Source organism: Nannospalax galili, unplaced genomic scaffold (assembly GCF_000622305.1).
Source record: "Nannospalax galili isolate Female #2095 unplaced genomic scaffold, S.galili_v1.0 scaffold285, whole genome shotgun sequence".
NCBI lineage: Eukaryota > Metazoa > Chordata > Mammalia > Rodentia > Spalacidae > Nannospalax > Nannospalax galili.
The window spans coordinates 2540849-2567977 of record NW_008355157.1 but is presented as its reverse complement, the minus strand read 5'-3'; the positions used below and the strand labels follow the sequence as shown (position 1 = coordinate 2567977).

The window sequence follows — 27129 nt, the reverse complement described above, 5'->3', positions numbered from 1 at the left end:
AATTTTACAGAGAACATAATTTTTACAAGGAGTAAGTGATAAAGTAAGATTGTTCAGATTTTGATGTTTAGTAGATATTTTTACAAATGAACTGTAAGACTATTAATTCAAAGAAACCTGAAATATTTGCTGTTTTTTTTTTTTTGACAAATACTAGCTTCTAAACAAAAATTGGACATTTTAAAGAAAATATGTATTTGCAACTATAGGCTTGAGAAATTTTAGATGAGCCAAGGGATTATATTAGCAAAGATGATTTCTTTTTATGATGAACTATGTTAACATTAGGAAGAATGTATAATTTCAAATGACCGATACATGTGTTCCAAAATTATTCCTGGGGAAAAGATCCACTCAAAGTAAAGACACACCAAGGGACATCTGGGTACAAATGCTTGACTGGTGGAATACATGAGGTCTGGTGGGGGATGGTGGGGGGCTGGATGGGGGAGGAGGTCTGAATTTGATTAAGAACTGCTGTATGAAATGCAAAAAAGCTCAATAAAATATTTAAAAAAAGACACACAAGTGGATTTTAATGTAAAGGAATGGTACTATACAAGGTTATAGGTTTTACATTTCAAGTAACCTTAAACACAATTATAAATATTTGATGTGCAATTTTTAAAAAATCCACAGTTACCAGAAGTATTAATATTTTTTAACTATATAGGTTTGTGAGGCTGGATTTGTTTTCTTTTTCATATTCTTCAACTAAATTAAATATCACAATGACTAAATACAAGAGCAAATATAATAATCCAGTCTGTAAAGCCAGCCAACAATAGTAATTTGAAAAAAATGCAAACAATGCCATTCTTTTCAATATATATAAAATATATGCATTTGGTTTTGGAAAGCAGGTTTTTAAAAAATAAAAACAAGATTTATGTTAACAAGTAAAAGTTTATTATTATTTTAAAGTCAATAAGTAAGTAATTATAAAAAGTCTGCATTTTAACTTCTGACACAATAAATACTGCTAGATGTATCCATGTTAACAGAATCTTTAGATTCCTTACTAATTTTAAAAAGTAGGGGTGTAGAATCAATAAAATTTGAGAATTCCTGGATTTGATCAGTCATGTTGCTAATAGCCTTGTTTAATATCCCTCAAGTAGGGTAGTTAACTGAGCATAAGAAAAAAATTTATTTGTTAAAAGATATATTTTTATTACATTAATTCAGTCCTTTTCAGTGTTTTTGCTGTTTGTTGATTCTATATGAAGAACTCATAAATTTCTAAGTCATTAACAGTTGAACATATATTAACATGCTACAGTTGAAATAATTTCAAACAAAACCTAAGAAAACTGATGTTTAGGGGAGTTTCCATATTTGTTTACATGCTTACAAATAGTAGAAAATAATTTTTGAGCATCAGTCAGTATCTTAATTTAGGCATAGCAGCTCAATAAGACCAAACAGACTTGTGAATCATAGATTTAGCCAATGAACTAAATATATCACATGATCAACCAACTCTGCTATTCAAAGGGAAAATGGTGACAATGTGGAAGTGTTTTTAAAAATGAACATCACGAGGGAAATTCTCATAGGGAATAAAATATAGTATTGGATTAATAATGTCATTTTTACAGGTAAAGGAAATCACATTGCCTTTCAGATTCACACACTGAAGACTCTGAGTGCAAAAGAACAGTTCATCTAAAGTAATATAATTTTTTTATTTCTTTCTATTTTTTGAGTATATATGTATGTGTGTGTGGTATGTGTTCATGTGTGTACATGTTCAAATAAATATGTGTGGGTACACATGTTCATGCAGGTACACATGCATGTGTGTGGAGGCCTAAGGTTGAAATTAGATGTCTTTTTCAATTGCTCTGTACATTATGTTGAGGCAGGATCTCTTTGTTTGAATCCAGAGCTCACTGATTTGGCTAGACTAGCCCGCCAACCTGCTCTGGGGATCCCTTGTCTCTGCCTCCCACATGGTGGGACTGTAGGTGGGTTGCCATGCTTACTGGGCTCTTCTGTGAATGCTGGGAGTCAGAACTCTGGTCCTCACCACTGAGCTTTATCCATGGATCTAACTCCTGTTTCTCAAGAAACAGAAACCTAGCTGGGTGGCACACGCCTTTAATATCAGCATTCTGAAGGCAGAGACAGGTTCTGTGAGATCTCTGTGAGATGGAGGCCAGCCTGTTCTCCATAGCAAGTTTTAGGCTAGCTGGGGCTACAAGGGAACCTGGTCTAAAAAAGACAAACCCCAGCACTTTTGAGGCAGAGGTAGGCGGATCTCTGTAAGTTCAAGGCCAGCCTGGACTACACAGTGAGTTTCAGGACAGCTGGGGCTACAGGGAGACCCTGTCTCAAAAAGACAGGAAAAAAAAAAAAAAAAAAAAAAGACAAACAAAAAATAGAAAAAAAAAAAAAGAACAAAAAATAGAAACCTAAAAAGAAGCCCTAATTCTGCATTTTGTTTGAGTGCAAGATTAGACACTAATATATTAACGGAACATGGCATTCACTTACAGATTTTAATTATATGCATTTAAATAACCTCATAAATTTTATTCAATTGGGTATTAATAGTGTTTATAATTTTCTTTCTAAGCATAACGAAACAATATTCTGGGTACAAAATTCTTTTTCTTCCTACCTACCACAACATTCTTTTCTGTAGACTATATTTATCTTATAAAAGTTAAACTTCAGATGTTTGGGGAATACAAAGATAATAAAATTGATCCTTAAAATATTCTTTATCTGACTATTCAAAGGGAATGGTGAATGACATTTCATTCTTTTTTCCTCTTTTGCTCTGGTCATTATTTTCTATCTCAAGCTCTTCATCGGGTTTCTAGAGATGCTACTGGTCTTCACAAATGAAAATCAGCATGGATAGAAGTTGTCAATTGTGCTCATTTAAAAAGAGAAATTCGCTATTGTTGAATGATTCTTTCATCAAATAATTTTTTGGAAGACCGTCATTGTTTTACAGCTTGAGTGATCTAAATACTGCCTACATTTCTTTAAAAAGAATCTACTTAACATGTGATTTCTTTGGCTTAAACACTATTTGTGAAAATCAAAAAGCCCAAGTTTATTCTTAAAAGATTCTTCACTGTTACAAAGAGGAACAGCATTCATTTCAGTAAGAATTCATAGAAGAAAATTCCTGATAAAAAGAAAATTTCCTCATTAAAAAATACTCTGCTATTTATTTCACCAAATAAATATTTGCTGGAGAAAATGTCATTCTATGAAAGAAGACCTGTTATCTTTTAATACATGAATGTCTTCATTGTATTGTGATGAGTGAACCACAAAAAATCAAAACAAAACAGTTTACATTACACACAGACAGACCTTGTTCTTATTATAGTTGGAAGAATATCAACAGATCAAAGAACAACTGAGGATAGAATATGAAGTACACGTATAAAATGTTAAGTATAAAAAAGTTAAAAATATTTTTATTCTTTAAAATGATGTATATTTATGTGTTTCAGTATGTGGGTATGTGCACATGAGCATAGTTACTTGCAGAGGCCAGATATGCTGGATCCTCTTGAGCTGGAGTTAGAAGCAGTTGTATGTTGCCCAATGTGGGTGCTGGGAACCAAATTCAGGTCTTCTGGAAAAGCAGTAAGCCCTTTGAACTGCTGAACCATCTCTCAACTGATTTTTAATATTGTCATTACCTAGAGAAATTAGTAAACATATGCAAATAGATGGAATGTCTTTCTGCTTAAATACTGCCCTTAAATGTATAGAAAGAAAGGATGAAATTATTAGGTTTCAATCATAACCATTTTTATTTTGTTTTTGAGACACAGTCTCACTATATAGCCTAGGCTGGTCATCTTGAACTGAAGATATTCTTGTCTCTGCTTCTTGAATGCTGAGATTATAGGTATGTGTTATCACGATTTTTTTTTCAATGTTAGGGATGGAACCCAAGGACTTACATGATAGATAAGTACTCTACTACTGAGTTACATCAAAAAATCTTCCATTTCAGTTTTTAAAATCAGTTGATGCTTCTAAAGATTACTTCCCAAATATTTTGTACTCCTGTTGACAAGTCATATCATTTAATTATACTTTATTATAATTTGTAGTTGCCTATTTTATTGTTTGTAAAATCAGGAGATATTGTCTAGCTGCTCAGCATTGCTTTCCTATCACAAGGCAAAGACTTATTTAACAAATAAACTTGTTTGGGAGACAGGTAATATCAGTCTCAAATAGACACAAAGGTCAGAAACATCAAGCAACTTGCTTAATGTAATGAGGTTACTAAGTAGAGAAGGAAGTATTGGAATCCAGGTCTGTTACCAGGTCAAGTGAGCTTTGTAAAGCTGATCATTCAAGACTGTATTGTATTTCTCATGCAAAGAAAATTTATTTGCACGTATGTTTCTGTACATGACAGACTACATGCTTAATCTGAAACCTAAAAAGGTGATTTCTATAGGGTTGGATAAGATGTTCTAAATTATAAATATTACAACCAAGATGCATTAAATATCAGAATGTCAAATTTAAGATGTACTTTCAATTTTGTATAGAAAAACATTCCTTGGATATTGTATACATACCTCAGATTGAAAATTTGTTACTTCTCTTTTATATCATAATACAGCTAATAAAATCATCTACCCATATCTTCATTAGAAACCTGAGACTCAATCATTTTTTACTTCCTTTCTGTCCCCAATTTTTATGCTGAAAAATTAAATTAAAATAAATACTTAATCTAGAACAAAGTTAAAATGCAGAAATCTATGCATGACTTGGAAATGATTCAGGAAATGGGAACATGAAGCCATACTTAAAAACAACATTTGAAATCAGATGCTGATCAATGAATTAGAAATTTGTATAATAATGAGAGGTTTACCCTGAGAGTTGTGGACTGGTGACAAATGCCTTTAAAGTGATTATTATTGCTGAATATAACTTCTAAAATCTCCATCTAGGTAAAAATTCATTTTTTACTTTCATTCATATTTCATGTCCCTGTTGGAATATTAGTGCTTAGAGAGATCTTATAATCTTCACTCCTTCTTAATAACAAAATTCAAAATAGTTTCTCTTTTTACATTATTTTAACCCAACATTTAAGATTTATTCAAAAAATGAAACTAATGGAAAAAATTTTCAATTTTCTGATTTCTTTTGTTTTTGAAATGTGGTCTCACTCTGTAACCCAGGCTGGCCTAGAACTTACTATATAGCTTAAGCTGGCTTCAAACTCATGTAATCCTTCTGCTTCAGTTTCTCCAATGCTGGAATTACAGGCATGAGATACCACATCAAGCTAATAATTTTATCTTTAAGGCATATATTCTAGTACTGCTAAATTTTTTCTAAAATAATATACTCTTTCTTATATAAAAATACAGTGCTTTATATGAACTTGTAATCAGTTTGGGTAATGGACATCTAAGTATTAACTAATAAAAAATATCAAAATAGTTATTTGCTCCATTAATGTTATGCAGTAAACATATTACTTATATAAATATTAAATATTTTAGTTTTAGAATTTTACTTTGGTGAGTTTGAAAATACAAGTAATTTTTAAAATTGATTTAATATTCTCTTTGTAAATAAAATACAAACTTTTGAGGCAATTAAATTTAGCCTCAAGTATTTCCAAAAATATTTGATTGCAGTACATAAAGGAAACACATATGCTCTCTTGAGTAGTCTTATATTTTCAGAAGTTAGGTTTTTAAAAATTTATTTTCTATTTTTTTAATTTTTATTTTATGTGTATGAGTGTTATGCCTGCATGTAAGTAAGTGCACCCATGCTGTACAGTGCCCATGGAGGACAGAAGAGGCTGTCGGATCCCCTGGAACTGGAGTTACAGACAGTTAACTGCCATACAGTTAACTGCCATGTGGGTACTGGGATTTGAACTCAGGTCTTCTGCAAGAACAGTCAATGTTCTTAACCTCTGAGCCATCTCTCCAGCCCCAGACATTAGGTTTTAATATGTGGTAGATTAAACATCTTACAGTGAACGTAACTTTTAGTTTTAATTATTTCCTGGACCTTAAAGTCTAGGTGTACAGTCAGAATTTAATTTAGTCACTGAATTGTGGTGGGTGAATGCACCATACATTACTCTGTTTAGTGATGTAATAACAGGGATAAGATATTCTATGTGATTCAGATCTTAGGAACATTACATCTTCATTTATAGTAAATATTACTGGTACCCAATGGTACTAACACATATTTTATGTATAGAGGGTTATTAGACTTCCTCTTTGAAGATTTACTGTCCCTCTCTGTCTCTCTTAATTTTTTTTTTTAGTCTTTTGAGACAGGGTCTCCCTGTAGCCCCAGCTGGCCTGGAACTCACTATGTAGACCTGGCTGGCCTAGAACTCATAGAGATTCTCCTGCCTCTGCTTCCCAAGTGCTGGGATTAAAGGCGTGCACCATCACACCTGACTCAGTCTCAATTTTTAAATAATAAAATTAATTACTATTTATTTTGATATTTATTTTTGAAATACATATAAATTCAATGATACCCAAGTAGAAAAATACTACCATGAAGATTTTTGCTAAGAATGTTTTATCTTTTATCATATAATGTATAACAAAACTATACTATCTACATTAAAAACTGTCTGAGATAATTTCTAGTCAAATGCAATTATAACTCATAAAACAGAAAAGTTGGAATTGAGATAGTAATATATGTATTTAAATCTGATTGTAGGGGGAAAAGGCCACAGCTTGAAAAATTAATTGTAATGTTCTTAGAATAAATTTAATAAATAGCTTGACATCTAACATCATGTCTTATTAAATGAGAGTATCACACTTAGTTGTTTTGATAACAATATTGGTTTCATCACACAGAGAACTTAAAAGAACAAGTGCATAATTTACCCATAGAGGAGACATTGCAGCAGAAAGTACTCACAACTGTAGTTAGGTTTGTTAGTTACTTTGTCATACACAGAATATGTTAGGCAGCTAATAGTATCTAATCTTTCCCCACCACAATTCAATGACAGATTATAAAAAGTAAAGATTAAGAAAGTCCCTCCCTCCCCCAAAGGTTGGCATTAAAACTTTCTTTCTAACAAATTTAGTTTTGTTTCCAAATAATAGGCAGCAACATTCCAAGCTGAACACATTTGAAAAAATTTGGAATGATACTAGAGCAGGGAGCTACCCCAGCCGGAATTTTTTTAAAATTCCCATTTGTGATGGTATTTTATTAATATTGCTGTTTATTGACCAAAAAAATAAATTCGTCATCAGCATAAAAAGATAAATTTTATATCTACACTGATGAATTTCCTAAAAAAGGACAGGTCTACAATAAAGGAACAGGAATAATACCTTTACCTGTGATGTAGGAGTAGGCATACTCTATGAAAAATCTATTGTACTAATAAGACAATTTGTGTAACAACAGGTGGTAACGATCATTTATATTCTATTCATTTTTAATAGTATTTCACATGCAATCCAACCTTGACAAGCAGGGGGATATCAGATAGTTTTCCTGGATTCTGTAGTAGAAAATGTAAGATGCAAGGAACTGTACTTACTTTTGGTGTTGGACAGGAGGCTGTAGAAAGGCGAGATGTAGCCTGAGCACGAGGCGATTCTGAAGGAGTAGTGCTGAGGGAGGCTGTGTCTCGTGGGAGCACCTGAACACCACGGGAAATGATGGAGTCTGGAATCTAAACAAGAACAGCTACAGTTTAATGCTGCGAAAGGTTATCAACATAGGAAATTGTTGCCCACATCTTTTTTTTGTTTGTAATTCTTTGCTGCTCAGCTCTCATATACTTGGTATGACTTATCAGGTAAGAACACATCTAATACTTGATACAGAAAACTTTACTTTTACATTTTTTTCCTCTGACAAATACATGATGAAATATTTTAATGAGAAGAGGTCCAATATCATGGTTAGGAAGAAAATATATGTACATATTTGTATAATGACTTTGCCATTTAGTAATGTGAAATTTTGATCAAGACACACCTATATATATATTTTAAATAATACTTTTATTAATTCTTGGAGCAATCCAGTATATTTCAAGCATGTTTACCCCCCATCTCCTCTCAAATCCACCTCCATCTCCCTATGTCCCCCAACTTTGGTTTTTTTTGTTTATTTTTCAAAAGAGCCTTACTGTTCACAGCACAATATTCTCCATAACCTCCAAGTCACACAATGGTCATTCTATATCTGTAGCATTACCACAGAATGTTTCTGCACTGATGTGATAACATGATACTACAAACTTTTACTTCTGCACGTTCACTCACTTTCATTTTTATATATGTGTAAAGAAAGACTAACTCTTTTTTTGTTTCTATGTGTATGTGTGTAATGCCTGCATGTGTGTAAGTGCACTTGTGTTGTGCAATGCCTAGAAAGTCAAAAGAGGGTGTCAAATTCCTCTGGAACTGGAGTTATGGACAGTTGTTAGCCACCATGTGGGTGCTGGGAATCAAACCCGGGTCCTCTGTAAGAGCAGCCAGTGCTCATAAAAGCAGTCTTTCCAGCCCCGAAAGAGTAACTCTTTTAAATACAAAAATAATTATTTTCAAAAAAAGCATATCAGATTTTAAAAGTTTATGATGCCTAACATAATTCTCAGCTACATTAGCCTGAAATGAACTGTATCACTAGTCATTGCACACCTATGAAGGTTACCAAGGAAAAGATGTTAAAGGGAAATTCAAAAATTATTACCAAGGCAACAGTCAAAATAATTGAAATAAGTAGATTCTACTGTAAGCCACCCTTTCAAACTTGCTATAAATAATAAGAAGAAAAATTAAAAGTATATAATATGGGTCAGTAAAAGGAGGGTCAGTTAAAAGAGAAAGTACTATTTAAAATGTCTTTTAGAATGCATGTATTTATATTTACATATAATTATATTAAAATATTAATAAATAATTTCAGTATATATCTTTATGCATGCAAAATATTTGTAAAGTTTTCAGTGATAACCTAATATATGGTTTCAGAGTTTGGTGTAGTATATATTATTTGAAAAGAAATTAGGAGCTCTGGAGAGTCTTTTTCAAAGTCCATCAATTCCAATTTGTGTTGCCCAATTTAGTCTTTGGTGTGGGTCCATCCCCTGGAGCACAGTTGACCTAGCAGGGGTCACACCCTTAAAGAACAGTGACTCTCACTCCCTCAGAATTTATCAATTGCCCAAAGCTCCTCAGCATTCTGCAGACTCATATTCTCTATGCTTTGGTTATTTGTGACCTTTTGTGTTCCTGGACCTCTGATGTATGAGGGAGCTTCAATAATGAGAATTGAGAGATTCATTAGTGTCCTCTTTACCCCTGTTCTATGTTCCATGAGCATTGGTGTAGAGGTTGCACTGTGGATGTGTCACTTGGCCTGGGAAATTCATAGACAATGTCTGTGTGTGACCAGTTGTGATACCTGGTAATAGTCTCTGGTTCAAAAGAAGCTTCTCTGATGAGTGGTGACTAGGATATTTGTCTGTTGGATAGAAGACCCCAATCTTAGCTGAAGAAATATTGGCAACTGATTACTGCTAGGTGAGGAAGAGCTGATCTTCCTAATGCAAGGGACTCTAGATAAGCTGACTAGACCTCAGTAAATGAACTTGCACCAAGGAACATCTGGGAACACTAACTTGACACAATAGGCCTTAACACAAATGACAAAAATGTATGAATTCCAGTGGGGGGCTATGAGAGGGTATTGGTGGGGAAGGGGGTATAAAGATGATTAAGATTGATTGAGATGTTCTGTATTTTACACACAAAAATTCAATAGAAACAAATCAAAAAAAGTAAAAGAAAAACGATGAAGGAAAGTCTCCATGAACTCCATAGGCACATAACCTAAAACTGGAAAAAGAGTTTCTGATAGGAAAGACATAATCCTTGCAGCAAGTACACAATGGAGAATAGGTCCCCTACACTTCGTAGTTTCCTTACCTATACTGTGGGGGATGAGGAAGGGCCTTTTCTTTTTTCTTTTTTTTTGAGAGATTTCCATGTAATATAATTTGATGGTATTTAGATCCCCTCCCCTATTTGCCCCATCTGCATCTCCTCTTATTTACCCCTAACTCAACTTAATGTATTCATTATATATAATAAATATATTTATATATGGCCTATAGAGTCTAATTTGTGTCCCCAAATATCCTTCAGTGTGGGTCCATCTACTGGAGCTTGGTTTACCTACCAAGAGTTCCATCCTTGAAAGAGACTGTCTCTCCTTCTCCTAACAGTCATTAGTTGCCAACATTTTCTTAGATTGGGTTGGAATTTCTTACCCACTTCCAAATGTCTATGCTGGGATTTTTGTCTTGTTTGAGCTTGCATGGGATTTGTGCATGCTGTCACTATTGCTGTGAGTTCATATGAGCAACGGATCAGCTGTCTGGAAAACTGGTTTCCTATGGTCATCCAACCTCTGCTCTTACAATATTCCCAACCCCCTCTTCTACAATGGTTCCTGAACCTTGGGAAGCAGAAATTTGACACAGGTGTCCTAGTCTGGGATAAGCACTCTGCAGCCTCTTGTTTTATGCACATCGGCTATTTGTAGATTTCTATGTTAATCACAATCTTCTACATAAGGCAGTTTCTCTGGTGAAAGTTGAGAGATGCATTAATCTATGAGGATAACAATGTCATTAGCAATCAGTTTGGTATAGTAACTATTTAGCAGAAAACCAGAATTAGGTTTTCCTCTATGTCCCTTGACCAGTCTAGCCTCAGTTTCCTAAGCCTGATACCAGTGTCAGGTATGGGCTCCATCCTATGAAGCAGACCTTAAATCCAATTAGAGTGGTTGGGTAGTCCCATAATATTCATAGCTATTTTAAAAGTGTTGTACAGTCAAACCTCATGAACAGGAGGATGGTGGACCCTGTCTTGTTAAATCTCCAGGTTCTAACAGGCTCTCCTTTTTAGCTAAATGAGCAATCACTCCAAGAATCAGAGTGAGCACAGGAAACTGGTTGTAACTAGGGTGCCGATGTGTGGAAACATATACCAGGTGGGAAAGATGGGCAGTGCTACAGAGGGAAGCAGAGGATGCTTCCCATTTTAGAACAGTGGTTTGAGCTCTTGGAAGAACAGTTGTGTGTGAATATGAGCAGGGTTGGGCTAGAAACTGATGTGGCCAAAGTAAGGAAAGATCAGTTTGTATCTGTACCCCTGGCTCCTCCCACCTCTCCATGCAGATTGCTTTAGTTAGATTTGCCTTCTCCATATCATAATTCCTGAGACATATGATGAAATATAGCCAATGTTTGGGCATTTCCCAGGCACACATGTCATATGATCTAGTTATACCACTCCTAGGCATGTATTCAAAATATTCTTAAGTCAATATAGCACAAAGATATTTTCACATCGATGTTTATTGCAGCACTATTCAAAATTAGCTACATTCTGGACCAATCTAAGTGGTCCAACAATGGAGGAAGGGTAAAGAAATGTGATGTGTATATACAACATAAGTTTCTTAGCTATAAAGAATAAAGTTATATTGTTTGGAGGAAGATAGCTGCAACTGAAGATAACAATATTAAGGAAATCAAACCAGTTTCAGAAGACAAATATTGTGTTTTCTCTTATTTGTGTTACCTAGATTTTATATAGATACATAAAATCATGTCCATATGTACATATATGACATGAATATAGTAGAAGTGAAACTGTCAGAACAAAGGTGACTAATAGGGAAGAGGGTAAGAAAGGGATGGGCATGAGGAAAATGTGATCAACGAACAACTTATACTGTGTGAATTCCTCATATTTAACAGTGCCATGGAAAATCATTGTATATAATGAAAACTCAAAACCAAAAAAGTACTCAAAATATAACAAAAACCCCAACAATGAAAGCTATCAAAATGGTTGAAATACCAGTTGAAGAATTCAAAAGTCTAATTTGAAAAATCATCAGTAACCTCAAAGAGGACAGAAAGTAGATCAAGAAAGTAAGAAAGCCAAAAATTCGATACAATATTCCACCAAGAGCTAGAGATTAGAAATGAAATATTATAAATGAGTATTTTAATAACTCAAATAAAAAAGTAAATGGAAAGCACTACCAATAGATTAGGTCAAATATAAAAATATCAGGAATTAAAGATGAGGCTGAAGATTATGACATTAACATAGTAATAAAGGTGTGTATGGGGATCAACAATAAACAAACTCAGAACCCTGAGAGGTGATTCAGAGACCACTTAGTCTCACTTAATTCAGTCTTTTCTGTAGAAGAGTGAGTTGAGACACATGCTAAAGTCACAGAAAACTTGATGAATTAATGTATAGCAGCAAATTTCTTAAATGTAGTGATACATAGGAACATCCAAATACAGGCAGTATTTAGAAATGCAAATGGACATGGGCAAAAAATTACTCTGCCATAGTTAAATGGCAGGAGTTTAGAACAAAGTAATAACACTGAAAACTGTAGGACAGAAACACTGAGTTATATATAGGGCAAACTCTTCAAAAGAATAACCAACTTTTCAGGAAAAACTCTAAAGGTCAAAAGAACATGGAATAGTTCAAACCCTAAAAATAAATAGTTACCAACAAAGATTACTTACTATATATAGGAAGAATTTCTTATATTTACGGAGAAAGAGGCCTTCTACAAAAAGGAGAAATTAAAGCAATTTATTATTATTAAGCCAGCATTGAAGAAGACATCTAAAAGAAACCTAAAAATAGAAGAAGAAAGACACTCAAAATCATGAGAGCTCAGGAAAGGGCATATTCTATTAAAAGAATAGATAAACAAAGGTGAATTAAGAAAGAATCAAACAATATCAACTCAGTAAATCAGCAAAATTCTAAGAGAAATAACAGACAGAAAAGAACAAAGTCTACTCAATACAACTTGGAAAACAAAGTGCAGAAATCAACATATCAATTACTCTAATTACTCTAATGTATCAATTACTCTAATCGTGAATGGTCTTAACTTTCAAAAGGCACTGATTGGCTGACTGATTGGATTTAAAAAGACAATTGAACTGCTTGCTGTTTACAAAAACACTCTTTGTTGGCAAATACAAATACAGAAAGACAGTGAAAGGGTGGTAAAGGATTCCAAGCAAATGGAATCCAGAGGCCATATGGAGCATCTATACTCACATTTCACCAAAAATATTTCAAGCCAAAGTTAATGAGAAGAGATTAAGAAGGTTATTAAACACCAATAAACAGAATAACCCACCAACAAGAAATAATTGTAAAGAAATGCACACTGAATATTGGTGTGCTCAATTAAAAAAAAAAAAACAGCTCTAGAAATAAAGGAACAGATAGCCTGAGATACAATAACAACGGGGAGATTTCAATAGCCCATCCATAGGAAATTTTGTTCTGACAAAAATTAATAAGGAACCTTGGAGTCAAACTGCATCACAGAACATACATTTACAGAATGTCCTGCCCATTAGCTGTGAAATACACATTTTTATTAGTAGTTTATGAAATCTTCTACAAACTAGATCATTTTATTACCCTATATATAGGTGAATACAGCACATTAATAAAATAAGGTACTATCATAAAGCAAGTCTAAACATATACATCAAATTGAAACACCTTGTATCTTATAAGATCATAATAGAGGAAAACTAGAAAGCAACAGTAAAATAAGCACAAAAAGTAAACAAACTTAAGGAGACTTTTGAATGATTAGTGAGTCACTGAATAGAACAGGGAAATAAACTTAAAAAGAAAATCCCTAGAATCAAATGAAAATATAACTACCATTTACCAGAACATGAGGAATAGTATGAAAGCAGTTTCAAGAGAAATATTTGTAGCTCTGAGAGTTTACATTTAAAAGTCAGAAACATCAAATAACCTAACCATACTTCTTAATTCTCCGACAAACAACAATAAGCTAAACCTGTGGGCTATCTCCCTATGAGTTACTGGTAATGGAGGCCCCAGTGACACCCCCCAAAAATACAGCCTATTGCCATCGATCTTGGTTTCCCACCGTAACTAGATGGTAAGACCTACGGTGGAAGATACCACACACTTCGGTTGCAGGACACAGAGAAATCAGTCTGGAATTGATCAGGAAGCTCTCCCTGCTGGCCAGTTTTCAGAGTGCTGGATGGTGATATCCAGGCTACTTTGGAAGAAAAAACATCAGTGGTCTTATTCAGCACTGGACTCTATAGGTTATATTATCAACCTGCCAGGTATGATGTACATGCTAGTGCAATAGTGGCAACACTGTTGATGGAGTAAACAACTATTCCATTGACTGGATTTGAGGACTGCTCCACAGAAGGGAATTCATGCCTGGTACTGTAAACATGTTCAAACTCCAAGGCCAGGGAGGTCACAGACCCAAGGGGAGAACTGTTGATGTTGTTTTTCTAAATGAAATGGTCACAAATGTCACAATGGCTCTGACTGGCTTAAATTATGTGTTACTTGAAATAATAACTGTGGAAAGAAGAAAAAGAAATGCCAATTATATTAAGGCCAACCCACCCAAACTATATGATGGGAATATATGTAGTGACTATTAGAAAAAGGAAATGGGAAAGGTCTTCTGGGCAGGCAGGAAAGAGTGTTTAGCAACAAGTAGTAATCAAATCACTAGTACCTACCTAGTGAGGAGTCAGCACATAAATCAGGTTTCTCTTTTTGAGTATAAGAAACAGAAAAATACTTAGGAAAGTACAGTAATAATAATAAGCACAACTCTAACTTGGCTACAAATTCTTTATGTCCTGAACAATGTATTCATATTTATATTAAGAAGCATCAAAAATATTAAAGGCCTTCCTTTTCTTTAATGCTTATTATCTTTCTTCTTTTTCATTTTTTCCTATGAATGCCAGGTATGAAAAATAAGAGCATTATATGACTGATATATGGCTCTTATTATCATTTAGAAAAGGAAGTTTTTAAAAAGTAAGTCAATTAAAAAAAAAGTCTCTGGTTGGGTGCAATGGCACACCACTTTAATACCAGCACTTAGGTCCAGAGGCACAGGGAGACCCTGTCTCAAAAAAAAACCCCACCAACCAACCAACCAATCCCCCAAGACTAGTTATGTCCTTCTGCTTCATGGACCACATCTACTCTGCCTAGCTACTTAGACCTTCCCCATGCTATCCCTACCACCACCTAGCCCTAGGCATTCTCTTGATCGCCCTGCCTGAGACTTACAGACTATCCTGGTAAGTGAGGCCTGGCCCACGTGGGCTTGATTCCCTGCACCCATTCCAGCCTTGGACCTAGGTCACTCTTAGTCTTCTCACCTGAAACCTCTGGACTAGACTCCTAACCCCCAACCCCACCCACTGCGTCTTGATCCCCAGGCACAAAGACAGGTTATAGTCTCCTGCTTCAGGGCCTATACCTACTCTGCATTACTAGTTAGAACCTCCCCACACGGTCTCCACTTCCCCTTGGACCTAAGCACCCTCCTGATCTTCCTGCCTGAGACCTCCTGACTAGCCTGCCAGAGCCCAGCCACTGGATCCCCATAATCTTGAATTGGGCCTAGACCTCTATGACCTGCTGGAAAGCTCTTCACTGATCAGTTTGGAACCATCTTGTCCCTCAAAGAAAGAACCCTAAGCATAGAACAACTAACCACTAATACCTGACCAGAAAGCAACCAAGTTACATCAACAGTGCAAACAGAACCAAACTTCAAGTAAACAAAGGCAGACTAGAAGTTCATATTAGACATATACCCAACAAAAGAAATCCATACACCCAAAGAACAATGCAAAACACAAATAATATGAAAAACCATGAGAATATGCCCCCACCAAAACCCACAAGTCCTGCAGAAAAGTGTTGGGAGCTATTATTACGGGCACAGCCATTGCTGCATCAGGCTGTGGCAGCTTGCCTTGACTTAAGCATTGGAGAAAGAATGCTTCCACCCTGGGAGTTTCCCTGCTCTCTGCTTCTGTGGTCCGAGTTGACAGGCTATGCTTCCCTGATTAATTGGCAGTCTTGGAAACATAACTAAAGAGTTCTGTTTCAGTTTATGGACACCAGAGTTTCTCAGCACCATTAGCTTGGTTTCTGTACAGAAATAATGAATTATAGTAGTTGCTAAGAGTAATCACAAACAGTGCACCTTATATCTAAGATATTATAAATATTATGTAGCTGAATCTTGGATACTGTAAATGTTGTGTGAGTTTTGGTTGATGAAGTAATATATTCTTGGTGGTAACATAATGTATCTTTGGTTATTCCTTGGTTACTTTCTGTTTAGTGATGTATCCTTAGTTATTCCTTGGTTACTCCAGATCTGATTCCTATATAAGCTTGCTTTAGTTCACAATAAACATGCACTGGCACATAGACCGCTGCATTCCCTGTGTCCTGATTTCTATCTTTCGGGGTCCCTAAGCCCATCAGGCTTGGTTTGTGGTCACTGCACCATGACAGAAAAGTACTACAATGAGAACCACCCAGAGGAACTCCAGGATGTAGAATTTAAAAGAACCATAAATGTGATTAAAGAATTCAACAACTTTAAAAAAACATATGAACAAAAAACGCAAAGACTCAGAGAGGATAGGAACAAACTTCTGACTGAAGCGAAAGAAAATACAAATACATGATGGAATGAAATGACAAAAATAAATAAGGACTTGAAAAGGTAATCTACAAAAGACAGAAATATTGAAGAAACTCAAGCTGATATGAAGATGGAATTGAAAAATTCAACAAGTCAATTTGAAACAGCAGGAGAAGGTCTCACAAGCAGAATGAATGAAATGGAAAACAGAATATCAAGACTGAACAACAAAGAGATAAACCACAAGAGGAAAGAATATAAAAAATTAAAGAGACAGAAATCAATATGCAAGAAATGTACGACACCATGAAAAGACCAAATCTATGTATCACAGGCATACAGGAAGGAAAAGAATCCCAGGTCAATGGTCTTGACCAGATCTTCAGCAGGGCTATAGAAGAAAATTTTCCTAAATTAAGGAAAGACATACCCATACATAAACAAGAAGTATACAGAACATCAAATAGAACCAGAACAGAAATTTCCCATGGCATATCATAGTTAAAAACAGTTACTGTACAAAACAAAGAGAGTATAGTCAAAGCCGCAAAAGAAAAACAAGTTATATATAAAAGAAAATATATCAGAATCACTTTTCAAAGCCAGAAGAGCCTGGAGCAAAGTATTCCTGATTCTAAATGACCATAGATGTCAATATATTACCCAGCAAAACTGTCTATTATAGTCAATTGGGAAAGACAACTCTTCCATGATACAAATAGGCTTAAAGAATTCATGTCCATAAAACCAACCCTATAGAGAATAGACAAAGCAATACAAAGGACCAAAGAAAGAAATAACCATACTTAGAAGGTTACAGAAAGCAAATAAATGAAAGTATAGAGTACAGAAACACAAAATAAGACTAAGAACACAAACAGAAAATAAAACGACAGTATCCAATACACATCTTTCAATAATAATTCTATATATCAAGAGGCCTCAACTCCCAGTCAAAAGACACAGACTAGTTGAATGGATTTAAAAAAATCTATTTGTTTTCTGCAAGAAATTCACCTTACCTCCAAAGATAGGTCTCATTTTAGGGTGAAAGGATGGAATCAAGCACATGCCATGAAGAACAGGCTGTAGTTGCTATTACAATATCTGACAAAATAGACTCAAATTAAAATTAATCAAAAAAGATAAAGAAGGTCACTACATTCTGATCAAGAAAACACCTGACCAAGAAAATTTAACAATCATGAATACATATGCACCAAACTCTGTTGCACATAGTTTCACAAAAACAGTATTACTGGCTTTAAGCTCAGCACTTGGGAGGCAGAGGCAAGTGAATCTCTGGGAGTTCAAGTCCAGCCTGGTCTACATAGTGAGTTCCAAGCCAGCTGGGGCTACAAAGAGACCCTGTCTCAAAAAGACTAAAGAACAACAACAACAACAACAACAACAAAACAGGGCTATTGGACTTTAAGGTATGGATTAACCACAACTCAGTAATAGGTGACTTCAATATCCCATGGTCTCCAATACACATATCTGGCTAAAGAATAAAAAGAGAAACATCTTAATTAAATGATATCATACATAAAATGGACTTAACAGACATCTACAGAATATTGCACCCAAGCACCAAAGGATATATGTTCTACTCAACAGTCCATGGAAGTTTCTCTAAAATAGACCACATACTGGAGCACAAAACAAACCTCAACAAATACCAAAAATATTGAAATAATTCCATATGTCCTATCAGATCACAATGTGATAGAACTTAAAATCATCAAGAAAAGAGGCTCTAGTAACCACAGAAACTCATGGAGATTAAACACAGCACTCCTGCCAGGCGTAGTGGTGCACACCTTTAAACCCAGCACCTGGGAGGCAGAGGCAGGTGGATTTCTGTGAGTTCAAGGCTAGCCTGGTCTGCAAAGTGAGTGCCAGGCCAGCTGGGGCTATAGGGAGACCCTGTCTCAAAAAGACCAAAACAAAACAAAACAAAACAAAAAACAACTAAGAAACCCCCACTGCACTCCTGAATGATTAGTGGGTGGAAGAAGAAATCAAGAAAGAAATAAAAGTATTCCTGGAACTAAATGAAAATGGTAATGCAATACAACAAAACCTCTGGGACACATTAAAAACAATCCTGAGGGAAATTCATAACTCATTAAAAAATAAGAAAGAGTACGGATAAATGAGTTAATGGTACAATAATTTGGAAAAGCAAAAACAAACCAGATATAAACCCAATAGATGAGAAAAAAATAATAATCAGAGCAGAAATCAATGAAATAGAAACAAAGGTAAGAAATATAAAGAATCAATGAATCTAAATACTGGTTCTTTGAAAAGATAAACAAGATATACAGACCCTTAACCCATCTAACCAAAAGCAAGAGCAAATCCAAATCAACAAAAGCAGAGATGAAATGGGAAGCATCACAAGAGACACCAAAAAGATCCAGAACATCAGAAGGGAATACTTTAAATCTATTAAATTTGAAAACCTAAAAGAAATAGATGAATTTCTAAGTTCATGGGAACCACCAAACTAAACCAAGAAAGATCAACAGCTTAAAGGAAACTGAAACAGTAATACAAAGCCTCCCAACTAAAAAAAGCCCAGGCCCAGATGGATTCACAGCAGAATTTACCATACTTTCAAAGAAGATCTACAAACAATACTACTTAAATTATTCAAAAAGATAGAAACAGAGGGTTAAGTCCCAAACTCCTTCAATGATGCCAGTATTACTCTAATAGCAAAACTGAGTAAAGACAAAACTAAAAAGAAAATTAGAGGCCTATATCTTTAATGAACATAGATGCAAAATTTCTCAAAAAATACTTGCAAACCACATACAGACACACATCTAAAAGATCATCTACCACGATCAGTTCAGCTTTATTTCAGAGATGCAGGGGTGGTTCAATAGACATGAGTCAATAAATGTAATAAATCATATAAATGGATTTAAAGACAAAAATCAAATGATCATCTCAACAGATGCAGAAAAGATCTTCAACAAAATCAAACATTTATTTATAAAAGTAGTAGAGAAAATTGGACCGGAAGAAACATACCCCAACAATATTAAAGCTACAAAAAACAAGCCCATAGCCAACAACATTCTAAATGGAGAAAAACTGGAAGCATTCCCATTAAAATCAGGTATAAGATAAGGCTGTCTATCTCCACTCTTTTTCAATATAATACTTGGAACTCCTGCTAGAGAAATTAAACAAGAGAATGAAATTAAAGGGGTACTAATCGGAAAAGATCAAATTATTCCTATTTGCAGATATAATGCATACTCAATCAGATAAAACCCAGGATGGAACTGGCTAAATACTCTCATATACATTAAAAACAAACAAACAAACAAATAAACAAAACCCCCAAAAAACCAAACCAGGAGGCAAATGGGCAGGGGGCTCCAACCTTAGCCAAGGAATTATTGGCAGCTGATTTCTGCTTGGTGAGGATGAACTGAAAAAAAGTCTACCAAAAGACTTCTAGAAATGATCAACACTGTCAGCAAAGAGGCAGTTACAAAATCAACCTACAAAAATCAGTAGTCTTACTATATACTAATAATAAACAATTGGAGAAAAGATTCACGGAAACCCTTCCATTCATACCAGACTCAAAAACAAAACTAAACTAAACAAAAACCCCTGGGAATAAACCTAACCATAGACATTATAGATCCCTACAATGAAAATTTTAAATCTTTGAAGAAAAAGACTGAGAAAGACATAAGAAGATGGAAAGATCTCCCGTGATCATGCACTGGTAGAATTAATATTGTGAAAATGATCATTTTACCAAAAGCAATTTATATATTCAATGCAATGCCAATCAAAACTCCCAGAACATTCTTCACAGAATTAGAAAAAAAATCTTAAAATTCATATGGAAGCACAAAAGGCCCTTGATAGCCAAAGCAATCTTGATTACAAAAAGCAATGATGGGTGTGGGTGGGGGGATTACCATAGCAGATTTCAAACTATATTACAGAGCTATAGTAAAAAAAAACCCCAGCATGATACTGGCACAAAAACAGACACATAGATCAATGGAACAAAATAGAAGATCCAAACATGAGTGCATGCAATTTCAGCCACTTGGATATTTGACAAATGTTCCAAGAACATACACTGGAAGAAAGACAGCATCTTCAAAGAATGGTGCTGGCAAAACTGGATCTCCACCTGCAGAAGAATGAAATCATACCCTTATCTATCACCCTAAAAAAAAGTTAACTCCAAATGAATCAAAGACCTCGACGTGAAATCTGAAACTGTAAGACAACATAGGCAATACCCTCCAAGACATAGGTGAAGGAAGGACTTTCTAAATTGGACTTCAGTTGCTCAGTAATTAAGATCAACAGTTGACAACTAGGACCTCCTTAAACCAAAAAACTTCTGTACAGCAAAGGAAACAACCAATGGAGTGAAGAGGAAATCTATAGCATGGGAGAAAATCTTCACAGAAGATTAATATCCAGAATATACAAAGAACTAAAAACAAAGAATCAAGCAAACAAATGACCCAATTAAAAGATGGGTTATGGATCTGAACAGAGAGTTTTCAAAAGAAATAAAAATGGCTAAGAAACACCTTAAAAAGTGTTCAACATCCTTTGTAATTAGGGAAATGCCATGAACATAGAAGGCCACAACTCGCTAAAGTGTAGAGAATAAGACACTGCAGAGTGTGGTGTCCCTGGATAGGACTCCTATATTAAAGGTCACCCACCCAGGCTTCAAGGAACATTGTGAAAGAGAAGGTGGAGATTGTAAGATCTAGGAGTGGTGATGAGCATAAGGAAACTGAGTCTTCCAGGCTTCTGGAAACTTGCTCATACGACTTATAGTAATGGTGACAATATGCACAAGACCCATGCACACTCAAGCATATAACACCCAGGATGGAACAGGCAATATGCTCATACACATAACAAACAAACAAAAAAAACAAACAAACAACAAAAAAAAAACCAAACCAGGATAGAACTAGGGAAAATGGGCAGGAGGCCCTAACTTTAGCCAAGGAACTATGGGCAGCTGATCTCTGCTTGGTGAGGGTGAACTGGTCTTCTTGAAGGGAGTGACATTAGATTGGCTGAACAGGCTCCAGTGAATAAGCTCACATCAAGAGACAGCAAGATACACAAATATGACTGGATAGGTCATATATGCTAGAATGCATGAAATCTGGTGGGTGGATTATGGGGGAGCAGTTAAGAAAGAGGGGCTCTAAATATGATTAAGATGTATTGTACAAAATACACACAAATTCAATAAAAATACACTGAAAGAAAAAAAACCCCTCTGTTATAAAATGACCAATACTGGTACTAACTACAAAGCATTATTAAATATCAGTTAATAAATGAGAAGTTCCTAGGGCATACCACTTGGATATCCACTTAGAACATTTTGGTAGCTATTCTCAAACTAGTACCTTCTGATAATTAGGTCCTAATAATTTATAACACCCATCATATGTGATAATTTCTTTCATATGCATTTCAAATGTTACTAGCTATGTACAATCCTCAAAGGAACTAAAGATATAGTTACTCAAATAATTTGTGATGTACTAAACTAAAACTTTGAATATAATAACTTATAATCTTGATTATAATGCAAAAACTTCCAATTATTTCATTTTGAAAAACACTAATGGTTTCCTATAACCTATTCAATAATGGCCATAGGTAGTTTATGAGATGAGAATTCAAAAAGACATTCTTCAAATTTGGTACATTTGAAAAATAAATCATTAATACTTATACCAGACAACATTTAAATTTGTTACCCATCCTTTGACTAACCCATTTTTTCTCTTTTTAACCAGATTGGCCTGTGAAATAGAAACATTAAAATATTCATCTGATACTGTTATCTCCAAAGAGACCATTGGTGCCAGGTTGTTGGCTTGTTTTTTTTAACCTTAAGTTTGGAGTGTTTATTTAAAGTTTGATTAGCTTTCTTTTTTTGGTACCTTTTATTTCATATACATAGTATGAGCTGAGATGGATATTTTCTGATTTACATTCATGGTCTAAATTATAACTGTTAAATGATTAATATTCAATAATTTTTATAATTAACATATTTTGCCTTTCAGTGAGTGAAAAAAGTAATAGCCTTAAACATGTTTCTAAAGATTAGCAATCTTGAAATTTTCAAAGATTGTATTCTGTAAATGACTGTAATGGGAACACAGTGAAGGAAAATAAAATTGAGATGCAAAATCATGTGGAAAAAACCAAGGTTATACAAATTAAATATTAGCTTGACCAGTGTTTCTATATTAAAAATTTTTTGATTCATTTATTTTTATTTTATGTGTATGAATGTTTTGCCTGAATGTGTGTTAAGTGCCTCCATGCCATGCAGTGCCAACAGAGGACAGAGGAGAGCATCAGATTTCCTGACCCGGAGTTACGGATAGTTGTTAGTTACTATATGGGTACTCGGAACTAAACCTGGGTCCTTTGCAAGAGGAGCCAGTACTCTTAACTGCTGAGTCATTACTCCAGCATCCAATCTTTCCAGATTTTTAAGAAATAAGGTAATCTCCTTAAGAAACCATCTTAACTAAGACAAACAATTCATTTAAAGATATGCAATAAAATTGCTAAGGAAAAAAAAAAAGAGACTTCTGGGGCAATGAATTTCTTGAAAGTCATGTGAGGAAAGTTCCTTATTACAAATGATAGAATCTTAAAAGATTTAGAGCAATTTAGGCACAAAGGAAACAATGTTTCTTTGATGGAATATTCTCCCTGTCCACTCCCTCTCAATTTCCTGACCTCTATTACTGTTATATAAATATATGGACGTGTGTGTGTGTGTGTGTGTGTGTGTGTGTGTATGTAAAATCATTAGTGCAAAAGCTGTTGTCTTACCGGTTTATCGGCACTGCCTGTTGCGTGATGGGAATAACTGATGAGACCAGGGATGGGCTGCCCATCATGTGCCATGAAAACAGCAGGACTGGTGTAGAATGGATGCTTCTAACATACAACACATAACAATTATGAAAACAGTGAGAGGAAAACATGAAACCATACAAGCAAATGATTAAAAGGAAAACAGGTGAAAATAAATGGAACAATGAAATCCCCAAATTTTCTAAACTTAGAATGAAAGAACTGCTTTGGTTGTAAATGATAAGATTTTTTCTCTTTACAACAGAAACTGATCGTCTTTTTTTACACTTCTAATTAAAAGAGAAAGAACATATGAATTTTAAATGAACCTATTACACCAATTGGTTCTATTAAAAAATCTATATACAACTTCAATACTTAATAGTATGATTAGGATTTAATGGATCATTGATTGATCTGAGGACAGAATCATGTAGTGGTCAACAAAGCAACCATCTATTGATTATCTAAATGTACAACTGAAAAGTATTTCTATATTATTCTAATCTGTATGTCCTCAGACAAGAATTCACTTATGTTCATAACTCTTGTATCTATATGACCTAAAAATAACTTTATATAGCAATTAAAATTTCATGTATAGTAACAACTAATGAATGATTATTATTCCTAAACATGATATACATTACCTTCACTTAAAAAAATTATTTTATTTATTATTTTTATGTGTATGAGTGTATTGTTTGCATGTCGGTAGGTGCACCCATGTCATGCAATGCCTGCGGAGGTCAGAAGAGGACGTCAGAGTCCCTTGAACTGGAGTTATGGGTGGTTGTTAGCTGCTATGTGGGTGCTGGGAAAAATTCAGGTCCTCTGCAAGAGCAGCCAGTGCTCTTAACCGCTGAGTTATCTTTCAGGCTCCGATATATGTTACTTTCTACAGATGTTAGATTACATAGATTTTATTAGATGTGTATAATAATGTAAATCAAGTTATGTGCTTAAGATGACTAAATTTACTGAAACACCTTATGATACTATATTCACTTCCAAACCTATCCAAAGAAAATTTGTAAAACTTTGAGGCTATCCTAATATTTATTATTTTATTAAATTAAAATATAAATATCTTTTCCTCCCTATACTGCTGGGATAATTTGTGTTGACCAATATTTCAACAAAGTTTATTTAAGGAAAATTCAACTGCTTAAAATTCTTGTATTTAAATTTTGTTGTGGTAATATAGTTCTCTTGCCTCAGTTTCCTTAGTAACTAGGATGACAGGCTTGCATATCCACACCAGACAAAAATTTTGAGTTAATCTTTTCCAACCAATTTCCTGAGTTATCTGAGGTCTTTTAACTTCTGAGTATTATTTCTTTAAGAATTTATTAAATTTTTATGTTCTTCATCTATAATCATTGTATTGTTAATAAAAACGACAAATTCAAAGAGTTCTTAAAGGTCACATGGTTATTGCAGCTGTAAGTTCATTACAACATAGCACATCTTTAGTGCCTCAGCACACACTAACTTCAATGCTTACAAAAAATCTATATCAGAACAGAGCACATAGTGATATAAGTTTAATGGATATTCCAGTTCCATTTTTGGGAAAATAAGGAAGTATTAAACTTATGAAGGGATGAGATGAAAAGAAGGATGAAATCAGTAATTCACCAATGGGTGCTTCAGAACTGTCTCTCTCTTAGAAGGCTTACCTTTGCGGCAATGGCTGCTGCAGTTATATGTGATGAGGAACTATCTTCTGTTGAAGCAACACCACTGTCTTTCTTTTCTTCTTCCTCTTCCTCACACTGAACCCCTTTGTCTTCTGTCTGTTTATGGGGGCTAGTTGTAGGAGGTGGAGAAAGAGGAGGTGGTGGGGAAGGTAAATCTTCAAGTTCATCATGCACCTCCTTTACTTTTACAATGGCATCACGTAAGAGGTCAATGGCATGAGGTAGAGCTGGCAGTATGAACTGAAAGCATTCCTGTCCACAAGAAAAGAAATAAAAGTGGAGCTTTTAATAGACATAAAATGGTGGCAGTTATGTTGATTCTTAATTTGGGATTTGTATTTCTATCCATCCATCTCACCAATGAGTCATATTTGACACATCTTTTATATTGTGAAATACGAAGTACCCAATATTCTCCATTAAGTTAGAGACTATAGTAGTAAATGAGAACATACTATTTTTTAAGTTCAGCTACGCATTTAATAGTTTTGTTGTACTCTAATAAATACGCATTGAGAATACAGTTCAATGAATTAAACACTTCTGTGTGGCTGTTGTTCAAGCCAAGATATAGAATGTCACTCTTCTAAGAGCTCCAGTTATTGATCAGCAAGGATGGAACTAGTTGGTTGGCTGTTCTAGGGAAGAGGAGAGACTCTGAGGTTGAGCTTTTTCTTAGATTTTTTAGGTATAACCATGAAAAGGGAATCTTGCCTCCTTATCAGATCCACATGTTGCTTCTAGGTGTCCATGCATCTGTTTTCCTTTGTCTCCCAAGCTCAATTTTATTCATCTAGATACCCCGAGAAGCACAGTTGGGCTTTTGTCAGTCAGGGGCCTTTCCCACAGGCCTTGATTTGGGGAATAATATGTGACTTCATGGGGAAGATGCTACATGGTGAGGATTCAAATTCAGAGACTGTCTCTGCCAATCTGCCTGGGTACTGTATATGTTGCTGCATTAGCAATATTGTGGAAAGGCTGACTTGCCTAGGCAACTTTGCTTTTTATACAGCTGTCAGTTAACAATCAAAGGAAAAACAAATGTGCTTGCTATGCAAATTAGCTTTTTGTTAATCATGCTGGTTGCTCTTTTTTCCTTACCTGGCTGCTGTTATGCTAATATTCTGGGGCCACCCAAGCCCATTTACCTCTGGGGTGAAGTTGTCACCAGCACCATAACAATTACAAGGTCATCTCTAGTTCTCCATTCTCTAAACAAACTGGAGGACACACTTTTTTAAAAGTAAATTCTTGGTAGAATGCTGACTTTAATTATGCTTTTTATGAGAAGGATGGGAAAAGAAGGAAAGCTCTCAAAATTTTAGTTAGAGCAAGATGCTAGAAGGTGACCTACAGTAAGGACAAGATTATGTTGTTCAGAATGAAGTTCTAGCATCATAAAGCATAACCAGTATAAATATTACAAAACACAATGCAAAATGTAAAAACAGAAATAAGGTTGTAAAGACTTGTAAATAAAAGTTAACATAACCTGTTCTTTAGGTGCCATTATTAACTATAATGTATCACTAGAAGACAACAGCCAAGGACTAATAATCAGAACACAGAGCTGAATATATTTGGTGAACAGGTGAAAGGTTTTTGCTTTTCACATTTAAGCAACACTTTAAAAAATTCTAAGGCTCCACTTTGGGGCTAATTTATTTTAGCTCTGTTTTTATTTCCATGGTGTCATGAACTCTGAGCTACAATAATGACTTGGCTGGCAAGATATGCCCACTGGTGCAATAGTGGCACAATGTTATGGGACTAACCAACCACCTTCTGATTAAATTTAAGGCCTGCTTCACAAGATGGAGACCATATCTGCACTGTTATTGTTAAGGTTCAGATAGCCCTGCCCCCTTACCAACAGGATCCCAAGGACTTCTCATGCTCCTGAGAAAAGGGAACCTAGCTGATAAGCACC

At 34.8% G+C, this 27129-nt stretch overlaps 1 protein-coding gene across 3 annotated transcripts in view; it reads right to left on the bottom strand.

Moving 5' to 3' along the window:
• Positions 1-27129, bottom strand: part of Gphn (gephyrin) — a 578173-nt gene that overhangs the window by 240450 nt on the left and 310594 nt on the right. For 2 of the 3 annotated variants that reach the window (XM_008852142.2, XM_008852140.2), the window contains exons 7-8: positions 25176-25448; positions 7559-7693 (exon numbers count right to left, since the gene is read on the bottom strand). In XM_008852142.2, coding sequence (XP_008850364.1) covers positions 7559-7693; positions 25176-25448 — 408 coding nt within the window. Of the gene's footprint in view, positions 1-7558; positions 7694-23469; positions 23578-25175; positions 25449-27129 lie in introns of all 3 variants that reach the window. The other variant, XM_008852141.3, reaches the window with a different exon arrangement.